General features: G+C 57.8%; 1 protein-coding gene across 1 annotated transcript; it reads left to right on the plus strand.

Moving 5' to 3' along the window:
- Positions 1-3,066: 3,066 nt before the first annotated feature.
- LOC126449163 (uncharacterized) lies at positions 3,067-5,058 on the plus strand. The gene is made up of 2 exons (XM_050091009.1): positions 3,067-4,068; positions 4,561-5,058. The coding sequence occupies exons 1-2, from the start codon at positions 3,067-3,069 to the stop codon at positions 5,056-5,058; spliced, it is 1,500 nt and encodes a 499-aa protein (XP_049946966.1).
- Positions 5,059-15,132: the final 10,074 nt, after the last annotated feature.

Below are 15,132 nucleotides of genomic sequence, written 5' to 3' on the forward strand. Positions count from 1 at the left end.
GCGATGGGGCGGCGGAGGCGCGTTTGCACGGCCGTCATCGCCGCACGCCTCGGCTTGTGTGGCTGTGGCGCCGGCCGCGCTGGCCGGGCTGCCGCGGCGACGGTGTGGGAGTTTTGCCGAAGGTTTGGCCATTGTGGCGGGTCGTCGGCTGGGGCTGTGGGGGCGGCATTTGGGCGGGGGCGGCGATTCTCGGCGGGCCGACCCAGGCTGTAGCGCGCGGTAGCTGCAGTTTGGCCGTGGTTTGCGGCGCTGCCGTGGCGACTGGTTGGCGACTGTGGTGTGGCTGTGTGTAGCCCCATCCTCGGTGGTTTGAAAGGCGCGGGCGGTTGTGGCGCAGGTTTGGGGCTGCTCCGCACAGGCTGTCGGACGTTGGGCGGTAGCAAGCGCGGGAGGCGCGGCGCGGCGGCGCGCAGAGTGGCGGCCGCTCTCTCGGCCGTCCGCGCCCGCCCGCGACACTGGCTGGGCCTTGTGATTCTCTGCTCTGCTGCTGTGCTGTGCTTGCGTGCCTGCCGTCCCGCTCGCTCTCGCTGTGTGTTACGCGCGTCGTCGAAATGGCAGATCAGGCGGCTACGAACGAGACTGCTGCGGCACCCGCCGCCACCGGCACTACGAAGAAGGCCAAGTCTGCGTCGTCTGCGAAGAAGCCGCGCGCCAAGCCTGCGCACCCGCGCACCTCTGAGATGGTGACGGCCGCCATCAAGAGTCTGAAGGAGCGCGGCGGGTCGTCGCTGCAGGCGATCAAGAAGTACATAGCCGCGCACTACAAGCTGGACGCGGAGAAGCTGGCGCCGTTTATCAAGAAGTACCTCAAGTCGGCCGTCGTGGCGGGCGAGCTGGTGCAGACGAAGGGGAAGGGCGCGTCCGGCTCGTTCAAGCTTGCCGGCGCCGGCGGCGGGGGGGCGGCCGAGGGCGGCAAGGCTCGTGCTGGCGGTGCCAAGAAGAAGCGCGCCGCTCCGGCCAGCAAGGAGAAGAAGGGCGCCCGTGCGGCCGGCGCAAAGAAGGCTGGTGGCGTGAAGGCGGCGACCGGTCGGAAGGCGGGCGCCGCCAAGAAGGCGTCTGCGGCGTCGGCCGCTCCCGCGGGTGCGAAGAAGGCGGCTGCGGCCAAGCCGGCCAAGGCCAAGTCGCCGTCGAAGGCGAAGAAGGCCGCCAAGGTTCCGACGAAGAAGCCGAAGGCGCCGCGCCCGAAGAAGGCGACGACGCCGTCTAAGGCGAAGGCTTCGCCCAAGAAGAAGAAGTAGAGTAGAGTAGAGGAGAAAGAGATGGGAAAGGAAGGGTTTGGCGCTTGACTCCGTCGTCCCCACCCCCCGTCGTCGTCTAGTGGCGCGCAAGAGACGCGCGGCCCAAAACGGCCCTTCTCAGGGCCATCAAAGCACGTCGGGGAAGGTTTTGATTGTCGTGTTGCGTTTGGTGTGGGTGTCTGTCTGTATGCCCGTGGGGATGCTGTTTGCGTGCCGTGGTGGTTGGATTGCGGGGGTCGGTGGCGGGTGTGGGCGGCGGTAGCGGTAAGCGGTGTTGTTGTTGTCGTGGTTGATTGTCGCCGTGTTTGTGGCGGCGGCCGACGGTTGGTTTTCTGTCACGTTGTTTTGTTTGAATACGTTGGATGGCTTGCCTGCGTTCGTTCTTCTCGGATGTCTGTCTTGTCGAGTCGTGTCTGGTCTTTGTTTTGTTCCTTTGTGTGTGTTATGTTTTGCAACGGGGGGCACGTTGAGATGTGGAAGGAGTCGGCGGGGATTTCGGCGGCGTGTAGAGCGAGCGAGCGCGCCTGCCTGGCCGTTGGCCGTCGGAGTGGAGTGCGGGTTTTTTTTTTGTTTTCGAAACGAAAGCGGCGGGCGGCCGGCCAGCCAGCCAGCCGTGCGGTGTGACGTCGGCCGTTGGGTATTGTGCGCTTGGAGCGCCGGGGGAGGGATGATGTGTGATTGTTGCGCGCTGCTAGCAGGCAGGCAGAGTGAGCGGGTGTGGCGGACGGACGGGAAGTGGTGGTTTTTTGTTTTTTGGGTTGCGGGGCGAGAGGCAGGCGACCGACAAAGTTTGCTCGCGACGGAGAGATGTTAGTGGCCCTGAAAAGGGCCGTTTTTGTTTGTGCGGTGCGGTGCCGCGGCGCGGTTTAGGCGCGCTCGCCGCGGATGCGGCGCGCGAGCTGGATGTCCTTGGGCATGATGGTGACGCGCTTGGCGTGGATTGCGCACAGGTTGGTGTCTTCGAAGAGGCCGACGAGGTAGGCCTCGCTGGCCTCCTGCAGGGCCATGACTGCGGAGCTCTGGAAGCGCAGGTCGGTCTTGAAGTCCTGGGCGATCTCGCGCACTAGGCGCTGGAATGGCAGCTTGCGGATGAGCAGCTCTGTGCTCTTCTGGTAGCGCCTGATTTCTCGCAGGGCGACGGTGCCCGGCCTGTAGCGGTGGGGCTTCTTGACGCCTCCGGTGGCGGGCGCGCTCTTCCTCGCCGCCTTGGTGGCGAGCTGTTTGCGCGGCGCCTTTCCGCCGGTGGACTTGCGGGCCGTTTGCTTTGTGCGGGCCATGGCGGTAGCGGTAGCGGTAGCGGAGCGGCGTGCGTGGAGGTTAGGTGCGGCGCGGCGTCCGGTGCTGCCTTGACAACGGGCCCGCGCGCCTCCGTGCTGCGCTTATATGCCCTCGGTTGCGCGTGGTGGGGGGAGGGCGGGCCAGAGTCTATATAGGGGGGCGGCGGGCGCGCTGGGCGCAGAAGACCGCGCTGAGCCGCCGTAGCGAGAGGACGCTCTGGCTCACCGCAGCTGCTATTGTCTCGCTCGCGCTATTGTTCTCGCGCGTCTTTGTCTGCGCGCCTTTGTTAAGGTGCGTTGGTCAACGGCGTCCGCGTGGCAAAAGCAAAAGCTTGTCTCTCCTGCTGACTACTCGCGCGCGGGTTGGTTAGCGGCAAAATTGTCGTGTTATCTGCTACTGGCTGTGGCACAAATCGATTCAGGAATCGATTTGCGTCACGCCTAGGGAACGTTAGGGCACGCTGTGATCCAGGACCCCCTTCACGTGGGACCAGTCCGCGATCACTAGAGTTAGATATCTACATCTTTTCTTTCTCAATTACAGGTGCCCCATGGACCCAAATAATAGCTGCCTAACCGCCATAGAGGATGTTGTCACGACAGACCGCACTCTGTCGGCGGCAACATCCGCCACACCACCCGCCCACAGCGATACCGCGTCCACGGTCGGCGCTTCTTGCGCCCCCTCAGGCTACCGCCCCATCTCTGCTGTTGAGCTGTATGTGATTATGAATCGCATAGCAAAGCCAGAAACACCCGCAGAAAAAGAGGCCGCGGAAAGGGCGTACGCACATTTCGTGCGCCACGACTTAGCCGCCGCCCGGGCACAACAGCCGCAAACAGAGTCTTCCTTTCCGCTGAGTGAACTGCCGCGCTCGGCCATAGAAGAGGTGATTGTTCCGCCGGGAGCCCTGCTGGGTGTAGCAACTCAAGATGTTGCTGCTCTGGCGGAGGCGGCCCCGAATGGTGTTGCGTCACCAGTCTTGGCTACTCAAGAAGCCAGTGCGCTGCTGATCGCCCCAACGGACAATTCCAGTGAAGAAGCCGCTAGCGCGCCAGTCCTCGCCGCGCAGAGACTGACTGACAGCGACCACCCAAACCCAACACGGCACCCAACAACGCCAGTTCTACTAGAAATTCCTGAAGCCAACCTGGGGACACTTCTATCGGCAGAAATGCCGATGGATGTGCAACAGGCATCACGGAAACGACCAGCCACCTCTGACTCTGAGGAACAAACCGCAGTAACCGCGCCTGAAGGGCGCCAAACAAAAAAGAAGGCTGCTGCTGCAGACGCCCCCACAGCGCCCCCTGCAGCCGAGGAAGACGGTTTTACCGTACCAAACCGGCGGCACACTGCCAAGCCCAAAAGGCTGGAGAAGGTGCTCGCCCCACCGCCAGCCACATCAAATCGGTTCGCAGAGGCAACCGAAGTTGTCATGGAAGCGGAACCCGCCGCCCCAGCACGTAAACACACACGCCCCCCTCCAGTAGTCGTGACGTGGGACGACGAGTTCATGGACCTCCGCCGCATGATTAAAGAAGTGGTGGAAGTAAAGTCATTCAAAGTCCAAGCGAATAACGTCTACAAGATCCTCCCAACATCCATAGACGAGCACAAAAAGCTCATGGATCTCGTTAGGGATCAGGGACTCCATTGCTATACCCACAACACCGAGTCCCTGAAGCTACTAAAGGTGGTTATACGCCACCTGCCAATCAAGATGGACCCTACCCACCTTAAACAAGAACTCGCGGAGTCGGGTTTTTCCGCGCGCACGGTAGAATTAATGACATCGCCGCGTACGCACAAAAAGATGCCGTTGTTCCTTGTCGTCCTAGTGGACAACGAGGACAACAGGAAAATCTTCCAACTCGACAAAATTGCGGACATCGACGTCTCAGTTGAACTACTCAAGGCCAAAGGCAAGAGGCTTCAGTGTTACTCTTGCCAAGGCTTAGACCATGTTGCACACAACTGCACCATGCCCGCGCGTTGCGTAAAGTGTGCAGGTGCACACCAAAGCCGTGACTGCGCAAAAAAGCGCGACGAACAGCCCAAATGCTGCAACTGCAGTGAGCCGCATGTTGCTAGCTACAGGGGCTGTAACGCATTCAAATCCCGCAAGCGTGGCAAGGCTGCCAAAAAAGTGCAGCCAGGAGTCAGTTTTGCGTCCGTTGCCGGGAGACGGGCTGCTGAACAGCAGGCCCCGCCTCGCGGTGAACGCCGCCTACCTGCCCGCAACCTGCAACCACCTACCAACACACAGCCGGAACCCAGTGCTGCTGGGCTACTCCCACCGCCCCCCCCGACCCGCGCCGAAAATGGACAGGCTGCCTCTGCTGCGCAGACACCCGTCGCAAAACAGTGCCAGCCTAGTACAGCCCCAGCGCCACCCGCCCCCGCGGCCGCGAGCGCTATCAGTGATGACCTGCAGACGCTACTGCAAACATTAAACAGAATCATGACACAACTACCCAGTCTAGTCTCCGCAGCTGCGACGGCCCTCCAGGCCATCGCCCAGCCCCCCAGTCATGGATAACGACCATACCCATGGCCTGACTATTTGCGTTTTTAACGCAAACAGTCTTATACCGCAGCAGGGTGAATTTAGGGAATTTCTATACAGCGAGGCAGTAGACATCTGCCTCGTCTGTGAAACATTCCTAAAACCCGGTGTGCACGTCAGGGTCGCAAACTACAGCTGCTACCGCACCGACCGGCCGACCCACGGCGGCGGAACGGCGGCGTATGTTAGGTCGTCCTTGCGGCACTACCCGGTGCAACTGCCACAACTCGAGCACGTTGAAGCCACCGGCGTGACCGTCAACACGTCTGTCGGCAAGATCACCTTCGTGGCGGCATACCGGCCGCCGCGGGGTGTTCTGCAAGAGGCCGATTTCGACACCCTACTGGACATGGAGGGGAGGCTGTTCATCGGGGGGGACTTTAACGCAAAGTCCGCCCACTGGAACTCCCGCCTCACAAATGTCAGCGGGCGCCGACTTGAACGCGCCGCCCTCAGACACGGCGCCATCGTTCTAGGGCCCTACGACCCAACCCACATCCCAGTGCGCGGACAACCTGACGTTCTCGACGTTGCTATACTGAGGGGGGTCGATCGGTTTACGACTGCCGAGACGAGGACGGCTTTGTCATCAGATCACTTGCCGGTGATCTTCGACATAGACGTCGTCGGCGCGGCGGTGCGGGCCGGTCGTCCATCCTTCAAAAATATCAACGTCGAGCACTTCCAAACCGAGGTACGGGAGTACCTCACAGATGCCCCTGATCCGGAGGAGGTGGGGGCGGAAGCCGCCATCACCTCCCTAAATCAGGCACTCCTGCGAGCGGCAGAGACTGCCACACCTGGTCGCACTCATCGGCCGCAAGACAGGTCGCGACGCCTCCCGCAAGCAATACGGGAGCTCATAGTTGCGAAAAACCATCTCTTCCGTGAGTGGCAAATAACGCGACAGCCGGTAACGAAACGCCGCGTAAACCGCATGCGTCGTGCCATCACTGCGGCCGTCCGCGAACACCGCAACCAAGCATGGGCCGACCTTGTCGAGTCCCTCGACCCAGATGACGGCAGTGCATGGCGAGTCGTGAGAGGTTTTCTGCGCCGCAGGCAGCGCATACCTCCCCTGCAACTCGGTCAGGACCACTACTGCGAGCCGGACGCCAAGGCAAGTGTCCTAGCGGACACCTTTGAGGCAAACTTCCGACCCGTGGTAGAAGACATCGACGTGGTCCACGTCCGTCTAGTGGAAGAACGTCTCCCAGTCTTCCTCGACGCACGAGAGGAGGGTGACAGCATAGACCCCATCACCGCCGAAGAAGTCGCATTGCAACTCCGATCGCTCAATGCCCGGAGGGCAGGTGGCATCGACGGCATCCCGAACTCACTCCTTAGAAATCTTCCTCAGGAGTACGAGCAATACCTGGCCACAGTCTTTAACAAAATCCTGGCCACGGGTGTCTACCCCTCGGTGTGGAAACATGCCGAGGTGGTGGCCATCCCGAAGCAAGACAAGGACCCCCGGTCGCCATCCAGCTACAGACCCATCAGCCTCCTCCCAAGTCTCTCGAAGGTTTTCGAGAGACTTTACGTGCGGCGACTTCTGCAACACGTGGACCAGGAAGACATACTGCCAGACGAACAGTTTGGTTTTCGTGGAGGTCACTCCACGACCCACCAGCTGCTCCGCCTCGTGGAACCAGCTATGAGGGCGCTGGAGACGAGGGAATACCTTGGGGCGGTATTCCTGGACGTCTCACGCGCCTTCGACTCCGTGTGGCATGACGGCCTCGTCTACAAGTTGTTTGTACTCGGGGTACCGACGTCGCACGGAGTGCTTCTCAGGTCCTACTTATCTGGCAGGACTTTCCACGTCAGGGCAGAACAGGGAAGGTCCACAAACAGACCCATACGTGCGGGCGTACCGCAGGGATCGGTACTAGGCCCCATACTCTACTCGCTCTTCACCGCCGACGCTCCGCGAGTGAACGGAGTAGAGTTGGTCCTCTATGCGGACGACACTGCTCTGTTCACCCGGAGCATGAACGCGCATACCATGGGGCGTCGCCTCCAGCAAGGATGTGAAGCGCTCGGTGCTTGGGCCACCATGTGGCGCCTTAAATTTAACGCTGGCAAGAGCCAGGCGGTGGCGTTCACGAAGCGCAGAGTGCCGCCAAACCTAGAAGCCCTACACATCGCGGGAGGCCCCATCCCGTGGTCAAAAACAGCTACCTACCTCGGAGTGAGACTAGACCAGCGGCTCACCTGGGCCCCACACATCCAGTGGATCCGAAACAAGGCGATAGGGCGGCTTCGCGCACTCTATCCCTTGTTAAACCCGGAGTCCACATTGCCCTCCCGTCACGGCATCACGCTGTATCTGACACTGGTACGTCCAGTGTTAGAGTACGCGGCCGTGGTGTGGGGCAATGCCGCCGACTCCTCGATACGATCGCTACAATGCGTCCAAAACAAGGCGCTGAAGCTTGCGCTGGGCCTTCCCAGGTTCTACCCAACCACCTTTCTCCATGAAGACACGGGTATCCTGACGTTGCGGGACCGATTCCGAGTCCTAGCACGTCAGTTTTACCAAAAAGCGGGTCAATCCCGCAATCGGCTCATTCGGGGCTTGGGCCAGCAGCAACACCATCGACCAACTACTCGTTGGCCGGACCTGTTGCGGGAATAACCCTTCCCCCAACAACACCAGGACACACGAGATAAAAACCGAGAGGACCCCAACAACAGTTAGGAAGTCTTTTCAAAAACATCTCTTTCAGGTCCTGCAGGAACAGCACACAAGTGCTTACCCTGCTCACACACGTGCCTCAGGTAGGCACATGAGTAACGGAGTCGGAGTCGCTGGGCGCAGACCGTAGCCGACTCGCCAGCCGCTGCAGCTGCTGTTTGTGCACGTTTTGCTTTGCCCGAGGAAGGAAGGATGACAGGCCGCGGCAAGGGAGGAAAGGGGCTCGGCAAGGGTGGCGCCAAGCGGCACCGCAAGGTGTTGCGCGACAACATCCAGGGCATCACGAAGCCCGCCATCCGCCGCCTGGCTCGCAGGGGCGGCGTGAAGCGCATCTCTGGTCTGATCTACGAGGAGACCCGCGGGGTGCTGAAGGTGTTCCTGGAGAACGTGATCCGCGACGCGGTGACGTACACTGAGCACGCCAAGCGCAAGACTGTGACGGCCATGGACGTGGTGTACGCCCTGAAGAGGCAGGGGCGCACCCTGTACGGTTTCGGCGGTTAGGCTGCGTCGCAGCGGGCGCTGGCCTTCCCGCGGCCGTGCTTGTGGGTGGGAGAGACTAGAAAACGGCCCTTTTCAGGGCCACCACACTGTTCGGAAGTTGAAAAGTGCGAAAGAGTCTGTGTTGTTGCTGCGTGTGTTTGTTTGTTTCTTTCTTTCTTTCCGTTTGAGCGACGTGATGTGACTGGGAGGGGAGAAGGAAAGGAAACGTGTCATGTGGCTGGCTGTGTGTGGAGCTGCTTCGTTTGTGTGTCTTTGTATCGATCGCGACGGAGATGGCGGGCTGTGTGTTGTTGTGCGAGAGGCGGTGATTATTTGCTTGCGTGGTTTGGCTCTGTGTGTTTGTTTGCGGCGGCGTTGGGGTTTCCGAGGCAAGGCGTGTGGGCATAGGCGGCCGGATCAGCTGTTTCGTTCGTGTCGACGGCCGTTGCGCGCGGGAGTGGAGGGCGGTGTGTCGACACGCCTCCCTTTAACAATGGTCATTATTGCTGCCGTTGTCGGTTTGGAAGGCGACTGCGACCGTGCAAAATGTGTGTGTGTGTGTTGGGCCACACGGGCTGTGTGGACGACAAGATGGCGGACGTGCGCCGGCGGCGGCTGTGCTGTGACAGTGCAAAGTTGAAACAAAACAAGGTGCGGCGAGGACGACAGAAATTTTGCTTTGGACGTAGGTTTGTGTGGTGGCCCTGAAAAGGGCCGATTGTTGTGGGCCGAGCCGGCAAAGCGCGTTGCGTGCAGGGGAGCACGCGGCGCTGCGATTGCCTGGCCTCCTTTAGGCCTTCTTCTCGGTCTTCTTTGGCAGCAGGACGGCCTGGATGTTGGGCAGGACACCACCCTGTGCGATGGTGACGCCCGACAGGAGCTTGTTGAGCTCCTCGTCGTTGCGGATGGCAAGCTGCAGGTGGCGCGGGATGATGCGCGTCTTCTTGTTGTCGCGGGCCGCGTTTCCGGCCAGCTCGAGCACCTCAGCCGCGAGGTACTCCATGACGGCGGCGAGGTAGACGGGCGCCCCGGCGCCGACGCGCTCTGCGTAGTTTCCCTTGCGCAGGAGGCGGTGGATTCTGCCGACCGGGAACTGGAGCCCGGCCCTGCTTGAGCGGGACTTTGACTTGCCCTTGACTTTGCCTCCCTTTCCGCGTCCGGACATGGCGATGGGCTAGCGACGGTGCACACGAAACGGAAACGAAAACGACCGGTGCGAGCGGCAGCGAGTCGAGCAGCGGAGTGCGTGCCGGCGCAGCCGTTACTGCATTTGAGCTTCCTCACTTTCGAGGAGAGCGTATGTAATGGAGGGTGTTGTCCTTCTGGACATTTCCTCCTCTATGTTGAGTGGGTAAATGGTCGATGTTTTTTGGTACGTCATTTTATGGTGCAGTGTGTTTAGTGTTTCTGTGCTGCCTTTTCGGCTGTTTTAATTTGTAATCATGAATTTAGGTCGTCTGTGTCTGTCCAGTGATGTGTCATACAGTCCCAGGTTTTTGATAAGTCTATTGTCTGATCTGGCCGAGTTCTCGTAGAAGCTTTCGGCCAGTTCTTTGAATCGCTCATGGAGCGTTGGAATTCCCGCTGCTTCGTGCAGGTCAGCAGTGGGGAAGCGGAAGGGAAGGTGTAATGCCCTTTTAAGTGCACGGTTTTGCACTGCCTGGAGTTTGCGGAGGTGCCAATCCGCCGCGTATCCCCAGACTGGGCAAGCGTACTCCATTATTGGTCTTATTAAGGAACAGTACGTTCTAACTCCTATGTCAGCCGCTAGGGTGCTGTGGGTGTTAAGGATAGGATACAACATTTGCATCCTACCACTAGCTTTCCGGCGCAAGTCCCCGATGTGAGCCCTCCAGGTGAGCCTGGTGTCGAGAGTGACTCCAAGATACCTGGCGGTACGTCGCCATGGAAGCTCTTGGCCGTTCAGCTTGAGCAGTAGCGGCCGACGGGCGGGAGCCCGCTTGCCCAGTTTGCGGGTGATCATGATGGCTTGGGTTTTCTGCCGGCGCAGCCGGGGTGGGGGTGCTTTATGGGCTCGGGTGCGGCGGCCGGTTGCGCGCGCGCCCCATTGGTCGGCGGCCGCAACAGGGCGAGCTGGTAAAGGTGCGGCGGCGGCTGGCGGCGGGTGCCACTGTGTGGGGAGACGCTGACTAGAGCGGAGCGCTTGCTACTGGTGTTGCTGCTGCCGTACGTTGGTTCGAGATGCCGCCCAAGACTAGCGGGAAGGCCGCCAAGAAGGCTGGCAAGGCGCAGAAGAACATTTCGAAGGGCGACAAGAAGAAGAAGCGCAAGAGGAAGGAGAGCTATGCCATCTACATCTACAAGGTGCTGAAGCAGGTGCACCCTGACACGGGCATCTCGTCGAAGGCGATGAGCATCATGAACAGCTTCGTGAACGACATTTTCGAGCGCATTGCGGCCGAGGCTTCTCGCCTGGCGCACTACAACAAGCGCTCGACCATCACGTCCCGCGAGATCCAGACCGCTGTGCGGCTGTTGCTGCCTGGCGAGCTGGCCAAGCACGCCGTGAGCGAGGGCACGAAGGCGGTGACCAAGTACACGAGCTCCAAGTAAGGAGGTGGCTCTGGAATGGAAGGAAGGAAGGAAGGATGGAGAAGGCTCGTCCGTTGCGAGAGCGGCAAAACGGCCCTTTTCAGGGCCACCAACTTGCCTTTTGCGGGAAGGGCGGAATTGTTGTTGTTGTTGTTTGTGTGGACGGCTGTGATGTATGTGTGCATTTTGATTGTGGGTGGGGGGGGGGGGGGCGCGCGTCAAAGCGTGTTGCGCGGGGTACGGCCACGAGGTTGGTCGCCGTGGCGTGGAATGGTGGCACGCCTCGTTGGCGTGGTTTTTGACCCATTGGTGTTGTTGGTGTGTGTGTGTGTGTTACCCGTCTGCGAGGGGGGACAGTGCGATCGGCGACTTTTGTGTCACCGTAACGACGGCCGTTTGCGGGTTTGTTTTTTTTTGCACATCATACATGGCGAGGGTGAAATGTGAAATGTTTTTGTTTGGTTTCTTTTTTTTTTTTTGCCGCCCACTATTCCCTTTGCTGTACGCCGAGTTTGACAATGGTGCGACGTAACTGCAGCGTGGAGGTGTGTGAGTGACGTTGAAATGAACGTGCCATTAAGACGCATTGTTGTTGTATTGTACTGTACGTGTACGGCGACACGCACGATGATGTACCATTCGACTCTGATGTTTGATAGCCGTGTCTGACTGATTGCGTACGACGCACGCACACCGATGTCGTCATTCAAGATGCACGCGTGTCCAGTGCAGTATACAGTAAGCGCGACGACGGCGGCGGCGGTCGTTTGTTTGGCGAATGTCTGTACACGTGTTTGTCTGTGTCCATCCGGTATGTATTTGTTTGTTTTGAAAGTGTTTTGTGTGTCGGTGACGTGGTCCGATCCGTCGCCCCCTGAGTAACTGTCGATCGGCGCGATAGACCGGCGTCACGCAACTGAACCGAAGTCGTGGGCACACCCGTCATACTGTTGTACACCGTCGCGCTGAGAACGGTAACGAAAGGTTGACTTTGATCGGTCGAATGTCCGGGCAGAACGTGAGGAATGAGGCAAGAGTGCAAGGAGGGGGGGAAGGGAAAAAGGGGAGAAACGCATTCGTAGAGCAACGGAACGTTCCCGTGTCGGAGGCGTATTGGAGCCGCACTGAAATGCGTTTAACGGCGGCGCGGCTGCAAGTGTCTGCCGTGGTGAACGTTACCTTTGACGGCTGCATTGGGCTTTGCCTTTGCTTTTGCTTTCGCTTTCGCGTTCGCTTTCGCTTTCCCGGATGTACGTAACGTTTGTTGATATGGTTCTGAGGAAGAGTGTATGACAGTGCCGTGCCGTCCATGTTCGTGTGCCCTCCCATTGTGTGTATGCTATTGTCTGTGTACTTGAATGATGTATGTAGGTGTTAGTGGACATGTTTTACCAGTGGGGGGAAATGGATCGTCGATAGTTGCCGTCACTCTGTCACGGTCGAGATGACGCACCCTCCGTACAGAAAGGTGTCGAGAAAGTGAGTGTGTGTGTGTGTGTGTGTGTGTGTGTGTGCGTGCGTGCGTGCGTGCGTGCGTGCGTGCGTCCGTGAATTGGCAGTGTTTGGAGGTGGGCGTGCCCTGCATGTGGCCCGGAAGGCTGTTCGTTAGGCGGTAGTGTTGTGTGGACAGGGGAGGGGCATGCGTAACGCTGCTGGCATGGCATTTCGGGAGATGGGAGGGGGCAAACGAGGAAACGAGGAGCGGCGGCCAAAGACGGGACGGGGAGGGGCGCGGTGTGGGTGGCTTGCGCCTGTGCTCGGCGTTGTGGTTTGTGCAAAAGAGGAGGAGAAAAACAATGTGAGTTGCCAGGGAGGGGAGCGGTGTTGTGTTGTGGTTGTCGTGGTGTAGCCGCAGACGCGGCTGTCAGTGAACGTGGCGAGACGGACGGATGCGCGGAGGGGCGGGGGCGGCGCATTTCGCCGGTGCCGTGCCGTGCCATGCCTGAAAGCCGCGTGGTCGCTGTGTTGTTGGTGGCGTGGGGGCGAGGAGAGTACCGTACGGGTGTGCTTGTGCGCCGGAAATGGCACACTGCGCCCGCCCGTCTTGGAGGCTGATGGCTGTGGTGTGGAAATGGGGCGCGGTGATGTTGAAGCAGTTGAAGAACAGAAAAGAAACCAAGAAAACGGAAGGCGTGATGCGGCGGTGGTGGTGAGAGCGGGAAAAACAAAACAAAAAAAAAACAACAAAAAAAAAAAAAAAAAGAAGGAAAAACAAAAAGTCTATCAATATTAAAATGTAAATGGAAATGGAAATGGACCCAGGTATAACCTCCCTGCACAAATAGCAGAGAGTCCGATGATAATAAAAATGTGCCAGAATGTTAACGTCCCTACAAAACAAACCCAACGATAATATTAATGAAAGAGTGAACCGTATGTAACATTGCAACAGACATAATGAAACCTGATAAATTGTATAAGGGCAGCAGCGTTGACCTTTGGCCCTGTATTCAGAATAAAAAGAGCCAAAGATCGTTACCCCAATGAAAAAGACACTGAAACACGTATGTAACATAGTAGCGATGGCGAGACATTGTAGCATCTGTGACCAGAGAGTTTGCGCTGGACTGCGCGAGTGTTGCGAGCGGTTCTCAGTCAGTCAGTCAGTCAGTAGTCGTTGCGAGTCCGTAGCTCTGTGTAGTTGAGGGCTGTACTCTGTCAGTAGTCGTCGCGTGCAGTACGCTAATAGTCGTCATGCAGAGCGGTCGGTCAGTAGTAGCAGCCGAGTGCGGTTGTGTGATGTAGGCGGTCGGCAACACTGGTCAAGATGGTGAATAAGGTATACTGTTAATTAATATAATCATTAGATAATGAAAAATTGTATTTATTGTAATTATTCTCCAACAAGTTCCCCAGTAATAATTTTTATTTCAAAAGCATTTTTCAAACATTTAATTGTTTATTGAACTAAAGAGTTCGTTGCACTTCACATTTCATTCCACTTCTTTGAAGAAAAATGTCACAAAAATCACAAAAAAAGAGAATATTATTATTTGCAATGCAGTTCCTCCAAGCGCTGCGCAACAACCAGAGCAGAAATGTGACATCCATTTATTCGGAGGTAAGACATTAATTCTGATTGTTTTGCACAGGGCCAAAGACCGATATTTCGGTTTAATTGAAGTTTCTTGTCACTGAACGGACGTTTTTAAATGTTGTGTGAAGACTTTATATTTGAGTCAGATTGCGAATTTCACATTTTTGTTGCCATTTTCAATACCTCTCATTGTGGGCGAGGTTACAATTAGCGCAATGTCCATTAGCATCCGTAAATAACATTGTCCATTATTTTAAATGTTGCTGGGAGGTTACAACACACACACAAAAAAAAAAAAAAAAAAAAAAAAAATTGCATTTATATCCGCTCCTCAATTGTAGATACCCCTTACACAGCTGTGTGCAATGAATGAGTGCTGGCTGGTAATTAATTGCACTCCTTGGAGGGAAATGCCATAGGAAGTAGTCTTTAAAAAGTGAATGTTTTTCGTTAAGAGACAAAAGTTACTTTAGAAAAAAAGTAATAGTGGGGCTTTTGTTGTTGAACAAAATAAGTACAATGAAACTTCGTTATCAGATTTGCGCAATGCAGCGTCACACCACCTTTTGATTATAACACAATAGACTATACATCGTCCCGAACCGTGACCAGAGTCGCGAGACGAGCAGAGCACGCCGCCGACGCCCGCTCAGTACAACCGTCCACCCGCTACTACTGTCGACCGACTACTACCTCTCCCGACTCGCGCTACAATATATATATATAACAACTGTTCCTGGCGACCCGGTGCGTGCCACTACTGTCGTCTGGCGCGGTCCAAGCGCCGACTAGCAGCGATAAAGAACTCTCTGGTCAGACAGAGATGCTGTCATGCCTCGCCATCGCTCTGGTAATGAATACATACGTGTTGCAGCGTGCGTACCACCGGAACACGCAGTGGCGGAGCCAAAGACTGTGTTGTCGAGGTCGAGTGCGAGCGGGAAGAGAGGCAGCGTCGGCACGGAGATGCAAGCGAGCGCGAGACGCACGGGGGCTGCGGCGTGGCGCGTTTGCGGTCGGCGCCTTTGGTGGCAACGGCCGGGACAAGCAGCGGTGTATGGTGTGGTGCGGGGCGGACAGGGGCGGAGGCGGCGCGACGACGGCATGGGGGCGAAAACGGGACGGGGGACGGCGGATGTTGAGAGGCGTCACGCGCGGACAGGACACAGACACAGAGACACACAGATTGGAAAGGGAGGGTGCGCGGTAGTAGTTGGGAATGTGCGTACCGTGCGGGATGGGAGTGGGCGAGGAACACGGTCGTGGCCCCTGT

This window comes from Schistocerca serialis, unplaced genomic scaffold (assembly GCF_023864345.2).
Source record: "Schistocerca serialis cubense isolate TAMUIC-IGC-003099 unplaced genomic scaffold, iqSchSeri2.2 HiC_scaffold_698, whole genome shotgun sequence".
In the NCBI taxonomy this organism is placed as follows: Eukaryota; Metazoa; Arthropoda; class Insecta; order Orthoptera; family Acrididae; genus Schistocerca; species Schistocerca serialis.